General features: G+C 43.6%; 1 protein-coding gene across 2 annotated transcripts in view; it reads right to left on the bottom strand.

The window, feature by feature from the left end:
- Window positions 1-3,894: 3,894 nt before the first annotated feature.
- Window positions 3,895-23,278, bottom strand: part of BRINP2 (BMP/retinoic acid inducible neural specific 2) — a 109,583-nt gene continuing 90,199 nt past the window's right edge. For both annotated transcript variants that reach the window (XM_025366869.1, XM_025366879.1), the window contains 4 exons: window positions 12,761-12,866; window positions 9,915-10,151; window positions 7,557-7,779; window positions 3,895-5,941 (listed from right to left, as the gene is read on the bottom strand). In XM_025366869.1, coding sequence (XP_025222654.1) covers window positions 4,825-5,941; window positions 7,557-7,779; window positions 9,915-10,151; window positions 12,761-12,866 — 1,683 coding nt within the window. In that variant the 3' untranslated portion in view covers window positions 3,895-4,824. The remainder of the gene's footprint in view (window positions 5,942-7,556; window positions 7,780-9,914; window positions 10,152-12,760; window positions 12,867-23,278) is intronic.

Consider the following 23,278-nt stretch of genomic DNA (forward strand, 5'->3'; position numbering starts at 1 on the left):
TCCAGCCTAGATGGAAACAGGCCTACTCTGTGCTTCAAGCTTCTAAGGGGTGAAACTTCAGTCCTTTTCCTTCACTTGTCACAGTAGCTGATTATTTTTGCTAAAATCAATTACAGGGAAAAGTTTGAAGATACCTCCATCTCATAGAAGCCTTCTTCTCCTCCCTGGAAAACTGCCTTCTCTCCTCCATCCCCACGCTCCTAAGGCCTGGCCGAGGTCCCTGTCATCTCTAGGACCCAAATGTCACTTACTGGCAAAGAGAGGTAGAGAAGAAACCAGATGAGACTTCTATTCCTAGCTCTGATAATAGACACAACCATGAGAAAGTTTTTTAACTTCTCAATTTTTTTTTTTGACACAGAGTTTCGCCCTGTCGCCTAGGCTGGAGTGCAATAAATAGTGCAATCTTGACTCACTGCAGCATCCCCCTCCCATGTTCCAGTGATTCTCCTGCCTCAGCCTTCCTGGTAGCTGGGATTACAGGCACACACCATCACGCCCAGCTAGTTTTTTGTATTTTTAGTAGAGAGGGTTTCACTGTGTTGGCCAGGCTGGTCTCGAACTCCTGACCGCAAGTGATCCACCTGTCTTGGCCTCCCAAAGTGCTGGGATTACAGGCATGAGCCACCAGGCCTGGAAAACTACTCAGTTGTTTCTTTTTTCTTTTTTTCGGTAGAGGAGGGGGAATACAGTCTCACTCTGTCGTCACCCAGGCTGGAGTGCAGTGGTGTGATTTTGGCTCACTGCAACCTCCGCCTGCTGGGTTCAAGCAATTCTCCTGCCTCAGCCTCCCGAGTAGCTGGGACTACAGGCATGTGCCACCATGCCCGGCTAACTTTTGTGTTTTTAGTAGAGACGGGGTGTCACCATGCTAGCCAGGCTAGTCTCGAACTCCTGACCACGTGATCCACCTGCCTTGGACTCCCAAAGTGCTGGGATTACAGGCATGAGCTGCTGCGCCCAGCCAGCTTCTCAATTTTTTAACCTCTTTTTCCTCATGTCAAAAATGAGACTGTTTTACTAGATGACTTCTAAAAATCTTCCAACTCTAAAAATCTAATTTTCTATCTTGCCATTGGGTTAACTTCTAAGACTGATTTCTTTTTCAGGGTATTTTAGTTTTCATGCAGAATATAATGGCCAAAAAATAAAAATAAAAAAAGATTTTTCTGACATGCAAAAGAATAGACCTATCTGATGAAATTACAGACTTTCAAGTGGCATTTTGGGACAGGATATCATGTAGGCAACATATTCTGTCTACTTACAAGGCAGCTTTGCCTATCATGACCACTATTTTTATATTTTGATAAAGAAAAAAATAACACAGAAGAACTGGAACTAAACTATTAGTAATACCCAGTATTGGAAGTGATCTTCATTTATGTTTTTGGCTGTTGATGCATGAGTGTGCTTCCAGAGCATAGCAATATTTTATTAGCAGCAGGTATTAAATATATTATTTAGTATTAGAAATATTAGTCTCAAGTATTAGGGCAGATTAGCATTTGATGTATTAGTTCTTTGGGGTTACAATTAAAACTTGAATTCCTAATTGTTATTATCCAATGCATAGTAAGAAGTATATTGTGATTTTGCTCTTAATTCCACAATGAGTTCACCAACACTGATAATCCAGTACTAATTCATGACAATTCTTTATTTGTAACTGTGTCTGTGAATAGGTGGTTCACATATTTTGGTTATTATAGACTTTAAAGGTGACAGTTTCAACTGAGGACAGCCTTTTCTTATTATGGCATTTCTTAGCCAAGCTTTCTGAAAAAACTCTGTGCTAAACTCATGGTTTCAAGCCTTTGAAAGCTTCTTAAAGGATGCTACTCATCCCTTACACCCCCTCTTCTTCCACCTGTGTTCTAGAAGCAAAGTCTTTGGCCTGCTCCTTTGACACAAGCTCTTCTACACCAAGCACCCTATCTCTGTCCCAGAACAGACAAATCAGACATGTATCACAGATAACAGATGACTAGGTCAAATATAGACATTTCTACCTCTGTAATTAATATTTGTTAGGCCCTCTATCAATACGATACTTGCATCTGGAATCAAAGGCACCACTAAATATTTACCAATGTGTAGTAGTACTTTTAGATGGAGTTGGTACACTATGCTTCATAGTTTAAACCTCCAGACAGGCAAGATGTGGAAAGCTTAGGAAATGGATGCATATGTTCCCTAAAGCCACAATACATCACACCATCATCTTCCTGAAACCCTCCCAAGACAAGAGATCTTGTATTTCTGAAATAAACAGACACAGCATCCTTACTAATAACTCCATAGGTGCAATTTTCTCCCAGTCTGGTCACTGATACAAAGACAGATGGCTGAGGTTTCCCACCCCTCACCACAACTGTGGGAATACCCTAGGTGGGATGTGAGCCCTCATGTGATGACTCTGTTCCCACTAGGACAGTCACGCTTGTGCTACTGAGGCTCCACACTGCTTTGTGCACTGTATATTCTCAATGGCTGTCCTCCCCACTCTGAGTATTGCTGTGCCTGGCAGTTGACAGTTTGCTAAAGGTGCACCTTTAATTAATGAGTAAGAGTCCCTGTCCACACTCCTACTGCCTGTAGACATACACTTTCAGAGCGCTAAAATCAGACTCCAGTATCTACCACTCAAACCCCATCACTGGAAGGTATCAAAGCCTTCCCACCATTTGTCACCCCCTTCCCACCAAAAGCACCCTCATCGGTTACATCTCAACACTCCCGCTGATGGTGTCATCTGCCTATTCCATCTCCCATGGGTGAGGAGCTCTGTACAAACTTCCCAAAGCAAGCAGTGGCTTTAACTAGAAATAGACAGCCAATAACCGTGCTTACCCGAGATCACCCTATCACTCTATATTGCTACCCTGGAAGCCTTCAGAAAAGTGATGAAGAAAGAAATGCCCCAGGCTGCTTATCTACCAAGGATTTCAGTTTCTTATAGGTTGAAAGACCATGCAATGATTAAATATAATGTCAAATTCTTCCGCATGCAATAATAAACATAGAAGGCCCTCGGGCAGAGAGACATAATCATCATCTCATTGTCTTCCATTTCACTTTATGCCAACTGAGATATATACCACAGGCAGGAAATGAGATACTTCATATTTATGTGGTGACTCTCTCCTGAATAAAATGGGGGTTGTCATGCCTATGCATTGTGGTTGGAATGTGAAGCATAGACAGAGAAGTGATTCTCCAAAAGAGATGCTATGAAGTGATTCTCATACCACCTGGAGGGAGGCACTAGGAGAAAAGGATGCATTGTTCTGTGTCCTGTATGTCAAAGCTGCTATTTGGTTGGGAATGTGGTAATCAGACAGAATGGAGGGAGCCAATGCTACATTTCCGTCTTTCCCAGTTTTCTCAAAGGGTGATCCCAGACCATAAGGTGCAGCGTATGGGAAATTCTCCTGATGTCTGCAGCAGTGTCGGCAAACAGGAGCCCCTTTAGCAGGACTTTGCCCAGTGCAAAGACTGCAGTTCCTCTTCGAAGGAAGGCCTTTTTAACTACTCTCTCCATCATGGGAAATCCTGGTTTGAGGACCCATGTTAACCCTCACACCCAGAGAGGAGAAAAGGTGGTGGGAGTGTAGTGAGATAACTCCCTGGGATAGTTCTACCTCACTTCTCATTTAATCTCTCTCTCTCATACACCCCTCACACCCCAGTCAGCACAGGCACTCATTCCCTTGTGTAACTTGCGTATCTATCAATCAACCAGCCTCCCACACAGTACTATCTCTGCTTCATGGACACTCTTGTGTCATGCAAATAGCAATTAAAAAGAAAAATCCAGGTAACCCAGGGAACGATACTCTCTTTTTTTCTTTTTTCTCTCATTTTTCCCACTAAAAAAGGCCTTTCCAAAAATATATTAAACCAGGTAAATGTTTACTTAGATGTTCAGGTGGTTGGAGCAGATTGACAAGGAAAACAATCACAAAATAAATAATTTTGTTTTGTTTTTTTGTTATTTTTTTTAAAAAAGAACATTTTCCTACACATTGTCTCTCTCTCTCTCTCTCTCTCTCTCTCTCTAACTTGATAGAGCTGCTTTCTTGGACAGAGAGATGCTGTTGGAAAGGAGCTCTGAAGGAACCACAAGGGGAACTGGTAACAATCCAGGGCCCTGAAACTTGGTGGGGGGAGGAGGCAGCAGAGAAGGAGGAGTAAGGGAGGGGAGCAAGGAGGCCACTGCCTGCCCTTGGTGCTCGTTCCTCTGTTGGTTGTACTTCTTGTGTTTCCCGGTCAGCATTTGGGAGGGCACAGAGGAGGCAGCATACAAAAGTAAGAACCAATGTCAGGATTCACAAAACAACAACATTTTAAGAAATCTGGTTAAAAAGAATACAAAAGTGACTCCACAGAGGGGGAGGAAGAGCTCTGACCCCTCCCATTGTTGTCCCCTCTTGCTTTCTTGAATGACAAGAATCACTTTTAAGGATTTTTGTTTGTTTCATGGTTCGGCTGGTTCTTTTTCTTAATCTCTTCCTTGGCTCCTTTCTTTCAATTGCATTCATTTTAGAAAGCACCGATCGACTTTACAGATCCGAGGCTGCTGAGCTGTAGCCTCCCTGTGCCTGTGTGTGTGTGTGTGTGTGTCTGTGTCTGTGTACGCACATGTGCACAGTAGCTGTCTCTCTCGCCTGCTTCAGCTCGAGCCTCAAGGTCCCATCTGCTGGATGCTCAAAGTCTCGTGGTGGGAGCATACCCTGTTGGCACTAAGGTGAGGGCTTAGATTATCTTTGTACCCCAGATTCATGGATTGCCTCCTTGCCCAGTGCTGAAGTGGGCCGCCCATTAGCTACAGAGTTTGCCGGTTTCATATTCCACAGGGTTTGGCAGCTTAGAATTGAAAGCCCTCAGGGAGGACTGGATCCTGCCCACCTCATTGTTGGCCAGCTTGAGCCGATGCCGGAGCAAGCAGGAGAAAAGGTCAAGTCGGACTTTGCCAGGTGGAGAAAGCTGGTTCACCCGGTCCCTGAGCTCAATGAGCTGCAAGAGTGCAGAGTCCTGGGAACCTTGAGTATATGGGTAGTCCAGCTGGAGAATTAGGTCCCGGATAGCATCTGGGTCAAAGGGCAGGCTGTAGCCAAAGACCTGCAAGGTGTTAATTTTCATGTAACCCAAATTCTTAGAGGGATCAGTCATCTCCAGGGGTTCATAGTAGATTGTCTCATTGGAGCTGTCATCCAGGGACTTGATGCGGCTCCGTAGGTAAACATGAACTGTCTCAAAGAAAGTCTTCCACCTATTCCCCAAGGTGATAGTCCAGTTTTGGCACTGGGCAGCTGCATCCACGTTAGTCCTTTCCCAGTCAGGAAAGCTGCCCTCATTCACAGGCATGAACCAGCTCTCAGAGTGGCTGCCCCCAAAGGGGTTGACATAGATGGCCATGACAGGCTCCAGGGTGCTGTTCTTGGTGAGACAGATCTGCAAGGACAAGGCCAACATCACGTGCACCAGCCCAGGCTTGTACTTGTTGCTCTTCAGGGTGAGCAGCATGCGCTTCCTCCAGGAAGGGTCAAACCAGCTGCCCAGCCGCATGTCATTGCTGATGAATATGGAGTGTACCTCAATGCGGCTATCCTGCTTCTGCAGCAGGTACTTTAGCTCCAGGTCCTGCAAGTCTGTCTCCAGCCCAAGAAAGTTCTCCAGGGACTCAGCCACCTCTGGCCGGCACAGCCCCTGGGCCAGCACGTAGCCTGGATTGCAGCTCCCACAGCGTGTGCTATTGTCTGGAGCACAGTGGGCACACGCGGGCCCTTCGCCCAAGGCACATGGGATGGGGCCCTGGCAGGAAGATTGATCATAAGGGCAGGTGCAGCTGTGGCTCTGTTCCAGGAAAGTGCCAGGAAAGGTGCTTTCCCCACAGTAGAGGAGGGACTGGATTCGGTTCCACCAGTAGGACAAGGACCTTTGGGAGCAGAGATAAAATGAAGTAAGAGTGAAAAGAAGTCACACACTGACACCCTCCCTAAGGGGAGCAAGACATTGACCACTAGGCATGGAAGGCAATGAGGAAGATAAAATCCCTGAGATCTCTGAGTGGTGGAAACTCTACTTTACTACTTTGGACTAATTGAGCAAAGCCTAGAGTTCTGTGTCTGATGGGTCAGCACCAGAAATACTGGACACCAAACTTGTACTGAGAGCAACTAGGCTCATCTCTCCCAAGTCCTCCTTCATTCCCTTATCCAAAAACCTACGGAGGATCTCCAGCATCTTTTGTGTCAAATCTGTTTTCAGTCTTCTAAATAAGATGGCTCTTCAAACCTTCTAACTTCTTGCCAACTTTCATTCCCTCTTCAAGGTTTCTGTCCTTTCTCTTCTCTCTGCTCCTCTCACTCCTCCACCAAGAGCAGAAATTTTCTATGGCTGATTCTCTTGAAATTTTGATTTTAGCTCTTATGTTACCTCTTCAAAGAAGTCTACCCTGATGTCCCTGCCAGAAGAACCACTGCTCTCACTCTCCATCACATCACCCTGTTTTATTCAATCCATGACAATTATCAGTATCTGAAATTATTTATTTATTGTTTACTTTTTAATAAACTTCTTCCCTGTTAATAAATACCATGAAAGCAGGAGCACTGTCTTGAGACCAACAGCTTCTCAGAAATGAGAATTGTTTCTATGCATGGTAAGCATTTAATCATTATTTGTTGAAAGAAGAATAAATGAACTCCTCTCAAAACCTCTTCTTTGTACGCTTCCCTTCTTACCTGTGCCTCTGATAGAGCTGCACCACTGGGTTGCTGGCTGTGAAGGTGGCCTCCTTGACTTGGAAGACTGTCCTACCTCATGTGTACCAGAGCAATTTCCCTCTCTTCCAAGACTTTCTTCTCCAAGGAAGTTTTCCTTTCTGGTTTTTACCTCTAGGAGACTATCCCTTTGATTTATGTTCCACCACCACAAATTTAAGTGGTTGCCACATAGTTATAATTTTCTAGTTTTTATGTTTCTGTTTGTTAAATCTTTCCAATTCATGAATACCCCTGCAGCTTAATAGTAAGGCATGGAATATGGATTCAAAAACTTGTCAAATAAATAAATGAATGAGTGGATGAACAAGTGGATGCCTGTCATGATACAGCCCCACTCTATCCCTGAGAGTGCAGGTCTCTACTTTCTTTCCTCCTGTGACCCAGAGCAGAATCATTTGTTTGACACAAGCCAGTGTGTGTGTTTTTCATCAGATGCAATAGCTGGATGAAATTTAACTCCATCCCTTTTTTTCTTAGACTTATTAAAATGGAAATCAGTAAATGAGAATTAGAGCATTACTAGAATAACATTTGAATCAACTGTAATTTAGATAAAAGTAAAATCAGCCCATCTTTTTTTTCTCTGTCTCACTTCAGACACAACTCACAGCTGAGAATGACACACATGAGTAGGCTGAGATAACTGGAAGGCTATGTGTGAGTCACCACTCCCAGATCCCCTACATTGGACAGAGGGTTCTCCTTGGCCTCAGCAGCTGTCGGGGGAGGTGCTGAGCTCTGCTCTAGCATCCAGGGAGTGCTCACCTCTCCTTGGGCAGGCGGAAGCGAGGCTGGCGATGACAGCGCTTGCAGAGGTTGAAGAGCCGGCGGACGATCCGATGGGTCTTTTTGAACAGCACTTTCAAGCCAGCTCCCAGCTGCTGGTAGCGGTGCTGAAGGCTGGTGTCCATGGCCCAGAACTGGGAGATAGCTGTGGAGTTCAGGAACCGGTCATCGGGCAGCCTTTTCAGCAGGGCCTGGAACTCTTCTGTGAACAAGAACGCAGGACCTGAGCTGAGGGGCAGCTATGCAGAGCTCTGGTAGGGACAGGTGGACACTGCCCAGATCCAGGGCCCTTCAGAGTTACTGCATGAGGAAGGAGGCTGCACACCCATTCTTCCAGGTGCTTTTTTAAAAATCAACACCTTTATTGAGAAATAATTAACAAGTTGTAAAATATGGCCTCGGGAATTTTCTCATCTTTTCTACCCCTATGCCTCTGAATTTCAAAATAGATCTCTGCCACCCTCAGAGGGGCCAGGGCTCCTGCTATTGCAAATGACATTGGATGCATCTCTTTCCCCATTTATACTTCCTTCTGAGACATCCACAACACTATCTCAGGCCAATCCTCTTCAATAGCACCACAACACCCATATGGAACATGTGGGGCCCTCGTGAAGGTGAGTGTGCACCCAGACTGGCACAAGTAGGCCCAGAGAAGATGCAGCACCTAGCTCAGAAATCTTTCTAGAAATCCTCCAGTCCCTGAGACCGGCCTCTCCTATCCATATCCTCCTCTCTGACTGTCTAAGATACTCTTCTTCTCTTTTCGGCTTCAGTTCTTGGGCAGATACCCATTCTGCCCTACAGCAAATTTAGAAGCAATCTGCCTTCTGCTTCTAAGTTCCTGCTGAGTCTAGGTTCTCCTTAGAGCTTCCTGGGCACACCATGGCTTCTGAACTCATGCGCAGGTTTCTGTGCATTGCTCTGCTTTTCCTTGGGACCTGCAGCTGCCAGGTCTCCTGGTGGAGGCCTAGAGAGCCCTGATTTATTCATTAGCAGTAACTCATAGTAGTAAAGGCCCAAAGTCATGTTATGGACCATAACCCACCACCATAGCCCAAAGCATGGGGCTGGGGACTGGAATGTGATATTCTCCTTAGCTACTAAATGCCTTGTCCAGGACTTAAAATGGCAACCCCTGGGGCCTCAGCTCATTTTGATTTCTCATGTACCTGGTTCCTCATTTCCCCGGAAGACTGGAGAAGCATGCCTAGTAATGGCACTAACATCTAGTATGTGCACAGTTAAAACATTTGAGTATATGGAAGAGCATGCAGAACAAAAAGGGAAACTCCCATGTGTCTGCCATTAGCTTTTGCCATTCTGCCATATTGGCTTCAGATTTTTTTCTTTAATAAATAAAGCAAACCAAATATACTGCACATAAGGGCCCTAAACTTCCCTTTCTCTCTATCCAGATATAACCACTCTCTTGATGTTTTCTTTTCCATTATCACATATTTTTAATTTTTTTACAAATGTAGTTATCCATAAATGTATCATGTATTGGGTATCCTGTTTGTAAACATTATATAAATAGTATTAAACATGTATTATATTTAATAAATTATAGTATTATATGAAGACATTATATAAATATATATAATGTAACCTTTTTGTCTTGCTTTGTTTTATTTAATATTATGTTTTTGAACTATATCCACATAAATATCATTCATTTAGTGTTGAAATGTGCAAATATACCATGCAGAGTTATTTATACATTGAATTCATCTACATGATCTCATGTGAGCCTTCCATTCACTATTATCACCCTCCCTCTTTTTCAGATGAGGAAACTCAGACCTTGAGAAGCTGCATGGTTAATCCAAGGTCATAAAGCTTGTCAAACCAGGCAAGGATGCAAAACTAGTTCTCTTGAATCTGGGTCTCAAGGTAACTGATATTAGCTTTAACAGCAACAAACAACAACTGAATTGTATTGGATGTCATCTAGAACCATTCTATGCACTTCATTTATTCAACACATATTTATAGTGAACCTTATGTGCAAGCATTGCTCTAGGCACTGTGGAATCAGTAGCAAACAAGACAAACAAGGTCTATGTCCTTAATTATGTTTATCTTAGTTTATTAAGTCCTTAAAACACACCTATGTAAATGGACATAATACCAATGTCCTAGAAAAAAATGAAACCACTTGAGCCTCAGGGTGGTGATATAACCTGGTTGAGGTTACAGACATAGTAACTGGCCGTGTCAGGATCCCCATGAGGATCCTCACCTCTCAAGTTTTGTTCTCCCCAGGTTCTTGCTCTGCACCTCACAGCCACCTCTCATTGACAGGGAGGAATTCTGGGTCAGCTGGCTGCTCACCTGATTCTTCAAACTGCCGGTTGTGAGTGGCCCAGGAGTCTTGGATCTGCAGCAGGCTGTCCTCCATGGCCTGGATGTCAGCATCAGGGCAGTTGCATTCAGGGAAGGTGGGGCTGCACTTGCACCAGCAGTCATTCTCCTTGCAGACGAGCTCACCCTCAGAGCTGCATGTGATGTAGCTGAGTGCTGCGGCTACAAAGCGCTCACGCAGATACTCAGGCAGCAGCACCTGAAGGCCTGGGGAAAGGATGTGTCAAGGAATCTCTGGGAAGAACCAGTGAGGACTCAGTTTTCCATGCCCAAGGCTGCAGGAACCCCAGCTGGGGTTCTGCTGACTTGTGCATCCTGGGTCCAAGCATGGTCACCCCAGGGCCTGATCCTGCTGAGCTTGTTGGGAGAGAAGGCTACTGCTGCCCCAGTGACAGATGGGGGAGGATCTGAAAATGCAGATGGGAACATCAAAGCCCAAGGCTTAGCCAAACCCCTCAGATCAGCCAAATTGAGAGCGTGCATATCATAAGCACAGGCTTATTGGCTACACATCAGCATTTCTGGGATGGAAACAGGAAGATGTTTCAGATAAAAGAAGAGCTTACAGCCCTCTTGGGCAAGAAAACAAGGTTTGATGGGCTTTTTGCCCTGCCTTCTGTAGCCATCCTCCTGTTTATAGCTTAACTGAGATTAGCAGTAGGCATCCTAGGACATTGTTGAATTCTGACCCTTCTGGGCCTTCCACCCCAGCCCTGATAACCAGGGAAGCTGTCCTAGTTAAGAGATAGGAACAGATATTGTGGGTATACAGTGTCCAGGTACTATGTTGAGTACTTTTTATATATGATTGCAAATAACATTTGTGCTCATACTGAGGTTTTTATAGGTAAGGAAATCCAAGCCCTAAGACCACAGTGACCTGCCCAAATCACAGCCCTCATAGAATCTGCTTAGTTTCAGATCCTGCACTTGTCTCATCAGCTAATACTATATAACTGGGACTGCCTGTCCTATTTCAATAGGATTTAACTCTTAAGAAGATTTGAAGATGGGATGGTGGTCAATGCCCTGAGATCAGTCATGCCTGGATAGATATGAATGGCTCTCAGCTCTCTTCCAATTAGCTTCTGATCTTGGATACAATGCACTAAATTGCTCTGAGCTTCAGTTTTCTCACCCAACTGCAGTAACTACCAGTTTACCTACAGCAGAACATACTCCTAGTTGGCTTCAAGCCACTCACAAGGCGGCTGCTGGAAGCTTACCAAAGGATGAACAAAGGGTAGGCACGCCTTTGGATGCAGTCTGGGCCACGTTCGAGGTCAGATCTGCAGGAGGCTCCCCCAGTAGGGACATTGTGAAACCTTGTGCCAGGAAAGTGAGGAATATGAGAACTTCTGGATATGGTGAGCTCCTCTTTCCTCAAATGTCTGCCAGCTGTTTATTTTTAGGCCCTTGACCTTGTCCTTGGCAGGAAACCAGAGAACTCAAAGTATGTATCCCAGTCTCAGCAGACCTCAAAATATAACTTAAAATTGCCAGCAGCAGTGGGTGTTTGTTGTTCTTTCTTGAGGTCTACCTCCAATTCTGAACTGCCCCTAAATTTTCCTTTCTTGGCACTGTGCCTACTGTGGCATTTGAGTGGTTCTCCCCACATACTCCGTCCACATGCTTGCTTTCAGCACTCACCCTTTCCAAGTTTGTTCTTTTCACCTCCCCCATCACATCCCTCCTCCTCACCAGAACACTTCCCATGCTATAAAATAAGTGCCCCGAGAAATGTCTGCATGAGTGATGGGCTATAAAATTAAATAGCATAAACTATTCCAAATGAACAACTAGACATTTTGAACTTCACTCACTGCTACTTTCTAGACACAAACCCAGCCCATCCAGGGACCTCAGTGAAGAGGAATGCTAATTGCCTTAGGTAGCTCTAAATAAATGAGTTTTTAATCTTCTTTCTTATATATTTCTTTATTCCTAAAGCATTGCTGGGTCACATTTGACTCAGGTTGCCTGGAATTTGTAATCGTAGATCTTGGGTGAGGGTTATTGATTTTGTAATGCTGAGACAGTAATATCTTAAACAGAGTACAATTCAGTTAGGCCTTGAGAAAAATAAAGTTTTCCCACTGAACCAGTTTGCATAGCCCTGCCCCCAGGATGTCTGTGGGGAACAGAGAGCAAGAGATGCACGTCTGCCCTTAGCCCCCAACCTCCAGAGTTAGTGTGGTTTTCTTTCCCTTTTCTTTCACAGTTTTGCTTGTTCTGTCTCAAATCAAATTCTTATTCTTCTCAAACTCATCTCCTGACTTTGAATCACCCATTTGCAAGATCACAGACAGATAACAGAAAGCAGGGGCCACCTTCAAACTGTGGTTCCAGTAAGTAGTGGTTCCCCACTTTGTATAGCTCTTAGTTGAGCTGGATGGTAGTCTTATAACCACTCTGTAAAGGCCAGCTATTCCTCAATGTGTCTTTGGGATAAAGCAGAGAGTTTTCTGGGAAATGAAGATCGTTGAACTAGGTAAAGGCTTATAAGGATGGGTATGCTGTTCCTTACAGGATTGTGACAGAGGACTTGAGATGGAATGTGAAGTGGGATGATTGAGGTGTCATGTGATATGAGCAATAGATCTGGGGTATAGGGCAAACCATACTAGAAAGTTTCTTAAAACATGATGGAAAGTTGTTAAATACAGGTCCCAGAACTTGTGGTAGTGCTTGTCTTAAGAAAGGTTTCATCAAATGTAACAGGCAGAATTTTATCCTGCTATTTGATCTAGGTTTTTTTTGTTTTTTGTTTTTTAATCAGGTGTGAAAGGTATGAAAACTATCACAGTGCTGCTTACCAAGTAACTGCACTTTGTTCTCCGGACTCTGTACCAGGACAGAACTGACTGAGTCCAGATTGTCATAGTTGCTGCAGCCCAGAGGACCGGTCCTGGTCTCGGTGACCTAGAGAAGGAAGGAGTAGGGAGTGGGTTTAGATAACAAGTGGAGACTCCCTTTGTACTTCCCTTCTCCAGCTGCTCCAGCTCCAGCTCCACATCCTGTCCTTGACCAGCTACAGCAGTGATACGTGCCTTTTCGTACTCCAGAGGTAGAAAGTCACTTTCTTCCTTGTCCTGAGGCAGTGAGTGTCTGTTACATATGGCTGGCTGGCAGCAGCAGTTGTATGTAAGTGAGAGCCTTTCAGAGAGAGCCAAAGGGAATTTGTGTCTGGAAAGGCGGAGAATGCTGGAGAAGGAGTGAAACCTTAAGCTCGAGTCACCCCTTCTCCCTCCAGAAGAAGGCAAGAGGCCATATGTGGTCCCTGTCAGCCTGCTGGCAAGCCCAGCTGCATCCACTTGATGTGCTACTCACAGGCTTTATGGATCCTAAAGATGAAAAGCACTAGAGAAATATGAGTTATGAGTATTAGTATTAGTATTAAACATTTAAGTCCCACCTTGGCACTGAGACGTCCTTAGAGAAAATCAGCCATGGGCTTACTGCATATTTTAATACATATATTAAATATACATAAACTCTTATAGCCATGTAATATTCCAAAACACCATAGAGTCATTTTAAAATATTATAAAGTTGGCCCATCAGTTTTCCCTGATGTTTAAAGTATAAGATGAAAAATGGGAAGCTTTAAATGCACTGAAATAATTATGTAATAAGAATGATGGGGACCTGAGGCCCTTTCTTCTCAGGATCTCTGAAGGCTTTGCCAACAATCAATCAACCAATCAACGAGTATTTATTGAGCAGCCACTGTTTAATTCCATGCAATTCTTCAAACATTTATAGAGCACCTTTCCTGAAGTTCATCGTGGAAGCCCAATCTGACACGTCTGACCTCCTCTTCTGGTTTCAGCACCCCCTGCTTTGCAGTAGGCACAGGAGTTGCAGTTTTGCATCTCTTTCTGCAAGAATGTGATCCATGTCTGGATCCTACACACTATAGGCTCCAAAGAGGGAAGCTCGTGTTTATTTTGCTCATCATTTTGTCGACAGCAATTAACAGTTTCTGGCACATAGTAGGTACTCAATAAACAAGAGAATGCACATATAATATGTTCCAGGCTTTTCAGAGTAGGGAGGTGTGTGCAACAATGTACACACCTCCAGGAGGTCATAACCTGTGGGGGAGGCAGGTGCATACACAGCTGACTGACAGACATCCAAGTCATGGTAGGAGCCCGCATCATGATGAGCTCTAAGGAAGCACAGCTCTAAACAAAGGGAAACAAGAGAGGAAGTAGCAGAGGAGGCACCATCTGTGTTGGTCCCTAAGGAGAAGTAGGGAGTAGACAGGTGGGAAGAGAGGAAATGTACTACGAGGAAAAGGAGAAGGGACAGTGTGATCTCTGCAGCACACAGGCTTGGAAGTGCATAGTTCATGTGTCTAGCACCCTGCCTTGTTACCATGGTGAATATGAAAGTGTAAGGGACATTCTTCAAGGGAGTTTAGTAGACCTAGGTTTAAAAAACACACATAGAGCAGAGTGATAAAGTGAGAGATTGCGTGATGCTGAGCAAAAACAATCAGGAGAGAGGCAGGAGGGATTCCTGTAGCTTGAAGTAGTCCACGAATGCTTTATGAAGGAAGTAAGCCATGAATTCGTTTTCAAGAATGAGTAGGGGTGGCAAGGAAGGGAGGGGAAATTGAATAAAGAAGGGTAACTCCACACAAATACCAAAGGGTAGCAATAGGCACAAAGCGTGAGAGGCAGCAGGGAGAACTAGACCGAGGCCACGCCAGGGGCAGGGACAGCTTCTCTACAGTTTTCCAAATTCTTCTTCCAAGAGCATCCTACTTAACTTTCCCAAGAACTCACCGGAACAAATCTCATTACTATCACTCTCCAAGGAGGAAAGTAAAGTTCAGAGAGTTATAGTCCTTGAGACCACAGAGCTGATGAGTAGCAGAAACAGGATTCTAATTTTACAGTCCTCAGACTCCAGTTCAATACCCTTTTGTCTCCTGAGCAGGCAAGTCAAAGGACTATAGAAAATAGAGTCTAAATCCTTTACATGCCATCATTGTCAAACACAAGTATTCTAAACAGACCAGTCCACCCAAAATATTTTAGTGATCTGCTCTCTCCTCAGAATGTTAACATTGAGCAAAACAAATTGTACTGACTTCAGATCAGTTTGATTATCCTTACAATGCAGACCAGGAAACCAAGGCTCAGATAAGTTAAATGACTTATTCCAGGTCATACAGTCACCCGCAAGGACAAGATTTATTTGGCTCATTCATTCATTCTTTTATTTACTCATTTGTTCATTTAACAAATATTCAAGGAGCATCTGGAACTCACAGATGAATAAGTCATAGTCATGGCCAGTAAGGAGCTTAGAGACAAGTGGAAATGTACTTAAATAATCCCAGTGTTCTGGCTGTTACACATGAGCCTGCCTCCCTCCACATGTGGACACAGGTGTTGAATCATGTTTCTTTATTGGGGGAGTGGGTGATTGACTACTGGTCAGACTGTACTTGGGAAGCAGAGGCAGGCTCATTTCAAGGTGAAGTCTTCACTTTCTTTATGGTGTTGAATTCCCCCTATGAAGAGCCATGGCCAATGACTGTCCCAGCTACTCTGGGGAAGTTTGCCCCTCTAGGTTACGGTGGGCTGAAGGACAGAGGTGGGACACAGGGGTATGGTATTTGGAGGCTTGCCTGTCCCTGCCTACAGGTAAGCTGGCCACTCCATCATCATTGGGGTTTTCACTGGCTTTTCCATCCACTGACTCCTGACTTGGCCACTCACCAATCAGGTCCAGGAAAAAAGGAAGCTAACAAGCCTTAAGTGGGAATAAGATGCGACCCAAAGAGGAGGACAGGCTAGAGAACAGCCACAATAGGAGCTTTCCTTTCCTTCCCCTTCTCCCTCCCCCATCCCTACCTGCCACCAATGCATCTGCTCCCCACCCCCCCTCCCCCAACCACCATCATCTTGCTCATCATGCTGGGCTATCTTTGATTCAATTTTCTGACCTTTACTCTGCTGTTTCTAAAGGTCAGTCCCAAAAGAGGACAATCAATTCGGTAAGTCATTGAAAGGGTGTGAGTAACTTCACTTTAATTGTGGCACAAGGATGGGAATTAGGAGAAAAATAACATGATCCTTATGCTCATTTCCTGTTAGAGTGAAGAACCTGAAGAGTGAGGAAGGCCCACTCAAGTTTCACTAGTTCCCAAAGTCATAGTGCTTTTCATTGCTATTCTGCTCTGAGATGCTGTCTTCTCCCTTCAGAAGTAAGGAGGTGAAAAGAATAGAGGGAGCTGGAGAGGGACCCGTTGCAGTTTTTGCCTGAGTACTGACTTGAGTAAGCAGAATAGCCTGAGACAGCCCCAATCCCTCGCCCCAAAGTGAGGAAAACCTCAGCATCTCTGGAGGATTGTTCAAGAGAATCCTGCACTTTTCTCTGTAGAAGAGGCAGACAGCTTTGGCAGATTATAAACAGAGCCTATACAGGTAATGGAGAGTGCAGTTCACTCAGGCACACACTGTTCAAAGAATGCCTCAGATAAGCTTTCAGAAAGGGCCAATAATTGTGTGCTAACTGGTCTGTTGACAGAGACCATCCTGCCTTGAGAAAGCCCTGATGGACCTCAGGTTCATTAGCACATCAAATTTTCCATAAATACCAGCTCGTGCAAACCCTCATTCCAGCCAGTCTCCTCTCCCCACCCTCCACCTTCCACTTCCAGGCTGCTCTTGTCCTACCTAAGGAGACACCTGCAAACTAAGGGCAGAGTGAAATGGGCTTCTAATTGTGAGCAATCGGGCTGGGATGGGAGAACAGAGTTGATGGTGTATGTGCTTAAAAGACCTGCAAATTGAATCCCAGGCTGCTGCAGCGAGGAATTCGGACAAGTCACTTTTAAGGAGGTTTTGTGAGAAACCCTCTTTTTCATCCTGGGGTCCACCTGAACTTTTGTGTGAACTCCCTTCAGTCAGCTGGTGAGCATGTCAAGCCCTCCCCACCAAGTCCTCCCTCAGCCTTCAACTAAATACAGGGTGAGCTGTAATTTAGAAACAAGCCCCTTCCCTCATTTGTGGCTCTAATCCCTTCTGGGATATTATGGACAGGATGTCTATGTATACAGCTCTTCACAGTGTGCAAAGTGTTTGCATGTGCTCTGAATCATTTGGTGACACCCCAACCCTATGGCAGAGCCAAGAGTGACATTCACAGTATTTATCAGCAGGTAGAACAGAAGCGCATTGACTCATCAGAAGGGATGGCAGCCCTAGTGCCAGGGCAGGGCTCCAGAGGTCTCCTGAGGTATACTCTCCTTTTGGTTACCATCAAAAGGAAATCTGGGGGCTACAGAAGGGGAGTAAGTGTGGTTAGGGCAGTACATGGGGATTGGAGTGAAGACTATTCACCAGCTGTATAGAAGTGTTTCAATATTTTAAAAACCGATGTAACCATACCAGCTGAATGTAAGCCCTGTGTGCAGGTGAGTCAGATAGTTGGTAATATGTATCATGGATGAGAGAAATAGAGTTCAATGATTTCTCAAGGTCATAGAAATAGACAGCATCAAAGCCAAAACCAATCCCAAGTCTTCTTACTTGAGTAAGTTTGTTTCCCACTAAACCATGTAAGTCTGCCTTCACCTCGCCACATGCCAGACAACACTGTAAAGGGACCTGGAGCTGTGTATCTGCCACAGAGTCTCTGCTGCTCTAAGACCTGGTGTCATCGTGGGTGTATGTGTCAGGAAGGAGATAGGCATGTAAACATCCTCAATGTAATGTGACAATTTTTGCAATAGAGGTGTGTGCCAATTCGGGTAAACCTTCCAACAGAGAGGGATGCTCAGTGAGGTCTTAAGGAATATATTAAATAAACAAAAAGGTGCATATGTCCATGTTAGTGCAAAGAAGTTGCTAAGAAAGGGTAGTAAGTGCACATCTTCTTAGGGGAACAAGAAACAGGCAGATATGCTAAAGAACTTTTCTTCTACCAAGGCAGAGCAGGTAAGCAGAATCCCCCATCCCAACTCCATCCACCTCTTTCAAGAGCAATAAATGTGCTGGAAGCCAGCTGCTGAGGCATATTCATAGAGGGAGGTAGGTGGCAGGTACCGTAGCACCAACAAAAGGATGTTAGCTAGGAAGGATGTGCTGCTGTGTGTATTGGCCTTTGCTATATGGATCTGTAAGTACTAAGTGTGTGAGAGCAAAGAAATGTTCCCTGGCAGAGAACCTTACTGCCAGGACAAAATGGGCAAGTCAATCCCATAAAGTGAGCAGAACTGTGGGGTGGGATGCCAACACACACCTTTGCTCCTTAGTCTAGCAATGGGTCCTTGAACAGGCCACATCAGGTCTCTAGACCTTGCTAAGTTATGTAAATATGAAAACTTGAAGAGATGAAGGTTGAAGAAAATACAAAATCATCCTTGTTTTTTCATGGTTTTCTTCCTAGGGGAGAACCCATTGTACTCCCAGACAGAAAAAATTACCAGATCAGTCAGCCCAGTGGAAGTTGAATATTCATCTCACTTTCAATGTGTTCTTGGAGAATCTTCAAAAAGTGGCTTCCAAGGATGATGACCTCTTTGAAGAGATGGGCAGTGGCTCTAATTCTGGAAAGTACATTCATAGGCACTATAAAAAATGTAGTTTGGGATGTCTAACCACCTTTTGCTCTACCACCCACAGACTTTGCTTAAGAGGTGGGTCCAGAAAGCCATAGTTAAGACTATGCAAGCCCAACTCTTTGTATTAAACTAAGGGTAGACTCTGAACCAGATTCTTTCTCAAGAGAATTGAAAACTATGATACTGAAAGAAAAAATTTAAAAGGTGATTGTAGATACTCATAAAATTCAAATAATAAACAATTATAAGGCACCTAAAATATGCCAGGAACCGAGGACATGGCAATGAACAAAGTAGTGACCTCTGCCGTGGTGGCATTGACCAAGAGATAAAACAGAAAAATATTCAGCAGAGCCAGAGTCAACTCCACAGCAAGCCAAAGTTACATGTAAGTTAAAGTCATCGAGGTACAGAAAAGTATGGAATAAATAGATAAAAGATTTCCAACTAGGGAAGCAGGAAGATGACACAGATGAAGAAGTAGTGACATGTATTTCAACAAAAAACAAAAAGAATAACCTGAGAGTATGACCATACTTTTCCAAGTTCCATGTGCCTGCATTAGATTTAGTGCTTAGTCCTTGGAGAGCTGTGGTATTTTTCACCAGAGTTCTCTTAAACTATTTTTATACTCAAGCTACCTTGAGTAGATTTCTGTTTCTTTCAACTAAGCATGCTTATATGTACTTGCGTACACACTAAGCAGAAGAGCCTAATCTATGTGAAAAATGCCATGTCCAGGGACTCATTCATTAATTCAACAAACCTTTACCCACTGCCCACAGTGTGGGAAGCTCTGTACTCTTATTGGGAAATCATAGTTGAACAAGACGCAGCCTCTTCCACAAGAACCTCATCGTCTCATGTGGAGGTCATTGTGTTAGCTGACATATGTTCAGTTTTACAGTTCAAATGATATGCCCTATAAAAGAGGCATATGTTTGAAACCCTAAAGAGGGGCATTTGACTATCTTGGGAGTTAGGAAAGGCTTCACAAAAGAGTTACCTTTTTAAGCTGAGCAAAAAAAGGTGAAGAAGAGCCATTCAGGTGAATAGACAAGCATTACAAGTAAAGCAAACAGCAAGTGCCAGGAAGGTGAGATATGAGAACATGGCATATTTGAGGAAAGCCTGATATTTAGGTATGAATGGTTTACACAATATAAGTGGAAGGTGAAGAGTAGAGTGGGGAGTACGGGGGTTGAGAAAAGTACCAAAGGACTGGTTAAAAATGGAACTAGAAAGACAGCAGACAGATTTTCAATAGTCACATAGTTTAGTTAAGAACAGGAATTAATCTTTTTCACACTCCAACAGTGCTATGGTTAATACTATCTACACTTTCTTTTATTTATTTATCTATCTATTTATTTATTTATTTTTGAGACGGTATCTCACTCTGTCGTCTGGGCTGGAATGCAGTGGCACAATCTGGGCTCACTGCAGGCTCTGCCTCCCGGGTTCACGCCATTCTCCTGCCTCAACCTCCTGAGTAGCTGGGATTACAGGAGCCTGCCACCACGCCTGGCTAATTTTTTGTATTTTTAGTAGAGATGGGGTTTCACCGTGTTAGCCAGGATTGTCTCGATCTCCTGACCTCATGATCTGCCCACCTCGGCCTCCCAAAGTGCTGGAATTACAGGCATGAGCCACCACACCGGCCTACACTTTCTTATTAAACCTCATGGAAAACTTCAAGATAGAAACTGTTCTAATTGTACAACAATTTTAGGATGAGTAAACTGAGGGTCTGAGAAGTTTGGCTTGTTCAAAGTCCCACCATGAACAATGGCAGAACTCAGATTCTTGGGTTGGAGCCTATGTTCTTTCCATTGTATCACACTGCCACCCAGGATGGGGAACAGTAGTTTGGGCTCTGTCCCATGTACAGTTTGGGGCCACTGACGGATTTTAGGCAGGGAGTAATATGATACAATATGATATGATGATTTGCACTCATGGTAGCAACCCAGAGGTTGAATCAGGGAGAAGAGCTGAGAATAGAGATAGGAAAACTACTTAACAGGATAATGCAAGAAAATCAGGTAAGAGTTGATGAAGTCCTAGATTAAGGAAATGGCAGTGGGCATGAAGAAGGGACAAAGGGCATGTTGAAGGCATATGCAAGAGAGTGATTATATTGCCTAGGTTTTCTTCTATGGTTTTTATGGTTTTAGGTCTTATGTTTAAGTCTTTAATCCATCTTGAGTTAATTTTTGTTTAAGGTGTAAGGAAGGGGTCCAGTTTCAGTTTTCTGCATATGGCTAGCCAGTTTTCCCAGCACCGTTAAATAGAGAATCCTTTCCCCATTGCTTGTTTTTGTCAGGTTTGTCAAAGATCAGATGGTTGTAGATGTGTGGCATTATTTCTAAGGCCTCTGTTCTGTTCCATTGGTCTATATATCTGTTTTCATACCAGTACCATACTGTTTGGTTACTCTAGCCTTGTGGTGTAGTTTGAAGTCAGGTAGCGTGATGCCTCCAGCTTTGTTCTTTTTACTTAGGATTGTCTTGGCTATGCGGGCTCTTTTTTGGTTACATATGAAATTTAAAGTAATTTTTTCTAATTCTGTGAAGAAAGTCAATGGTAGCTTGTTGGGGATAGCATTGAATCTATAAATTACTTTGGACAGTATGACCATTTTCATGATTTTGATTCTTCCTCTCCATGAGCATGGAATGTTTTTCTATTTGTGTCCTCTCTGATTTCCTTGAGCAGTGGTTTGTAATTCTCCTTGAAGAGGTTCTTCACATCCCTTGTAAGTTGTATTTCTAGGTATTTTATTCTCTTTGTAGCAATTGTGAATGAGAGTTCACTCATGATTTGGCTGTTTGTGTATTATTGGCATATAGGAATGCTTGTGATTTTTGCACATTGATTCTGTATCCTGAGACTTTGCTGAAGTTGCTTATCAGCTTAAGGAGATTTTGGGCTGGGACGATGGGGTTTTCTAAATATACAATCATGTCATCTGCAAACAGAGATAATTTGACTTCCTCTCTTCCTGTTTGAATATCCTTTATTTCTTTCACTTGCCTGATTGCCCTGGCCAGAACTTCCAATACTAGTTAAATAGGAGTGGTGAGAGAGGGCATCCTTGTCTTGTGCTGGTTTTCAAAGTGAAGGCTTCCACCTTTTGCCCATTCAGTATGATATTGGCTGTGGCTTTGTCATAAATAGCTGTTATTATTAAGAGACATGGTCCATCAATACCTAGTTTATTGAGATTATAGTGATAAAACAAGGAATTTAAGAAAATGAGGCCGTTAAAGAGTGAAGAAGTATAAAGTTGGTCAGGTCAAGGAATAGGAAGGAACATAAATGGGATCTTTAAATTGTAGACCCAATGCCTACCTTTCATTTTCTGATATGATCCATTTTTCTCCAACTTTGATACAGTCCACCACAGGACTAAATGGGGAGAGAGGCTTTCACAGAGTTCTGTCTTCTTGGTAAAACCTACTCCATGCCACAGTGATTTCTAGGTGGCACTGAGAGCCAGCTTGAGATTCGTGGCCATAATTATAACATGAGACCACTCAGCATAGTTGTAAGTTTTATCAGCTACATTTAGCAGTTCATGTACAGGAAGGCATGGAATAGATGGAGAGTTGGATTTAACCAGGATATGTGTGTATACATGATGAAAGATAAAAGAGGGAAGAGAGTTAAGAGTTAAAAAATCACACCAATGATTTTTTAAATCATTTTAAACTGTCTAAGATACTAGTCTCTCAAATGTACCCTACCTTCCTGTTAATAGAAAGTCATCCTCATCTCTTCTACTCTCACTCCAAACTCTGTACACTCCCTAATCTCACCTCTTCTCTTCAGTTAACTTCCACTGTGCTCTCTGGATCTCATGATCAGTTCTTAGCAAAATCCCATATAATCTCAACCACTTCTCAAGAGTCCACTTTGCCTTTCAGTTCTAACCACAGTGTAGCTGACCCTGAGGACATGGTTTCCCTGCAGCCTTCTCTAGCAGTGGCCATCTCATTTCCCACCCCCCATGCTCCTGGGCATGGAAGTAAGGAAGGTGCTCCCTTGTGATATCCTGAACACTATTCCTCCATCCTCTGTAATGATCTCTGGCTCCTTTGAAGCCAGAACCACGGGACTCTTAGTACCCACTACCCATCCTCATTGCAGTTTATTTTTCTTGTTACTTCCCCTCATTCATTTCCATTAAGTGATTACAGAGGGAATGCAGTTACTAATAAAATTAGGTTCCCGGGCATAGTATTCCTTCTATAATCTCAACATTAGGCATCACCCAATCATACTTGCTGTAGTCTCTTTCCGTAATGAATTGTCAAACCTACTTAGACTTTTAACCTTTAGACCTGACCAACTTTTCACTTTCTAGCATCCCTCAAAGGCTTCTTTTCATTCACTGACTGAATTATATTCCATGGTCCATTACTATAATCACTCCTTTGTGTATATTATCAACTCTCTTCCCTCTTTTATCTTTCACCATGTATACACACACATCTTGGTTAAATCCAACTCTTTGTCTATTCCATGCCTACCTATACATGAACTGCTAAATGTAGCTGATAAAACTTATAACTATGCTGACTGGTCTCATGTTATAATTATAGCCACTGAAGCGGGCTCTCAGTGCTACCCACAAATCTACTATGTTTATCTAGTTAACCAACACTCTTAACTCTTATTCTCAAAAGACTATTTCATAGATTATTTTCCCAACTGTTCCGTTTTCTTACTTTTAGCCAAAGAC

This window comes from Theropithecus gelada, chromosome 1 (assembly GCF_003255815.1).
Source record: "Theropithecus gelada isolate Dixy chromosome 1, Tgel_1.0, whole genome shotgun sequence".
Lineage (NCBI taxonomy): Eukaryota > Metazoa > Chordata > Mammalia > Primates > Cercopithecidae > Theropithecus > Theropithecus gelada.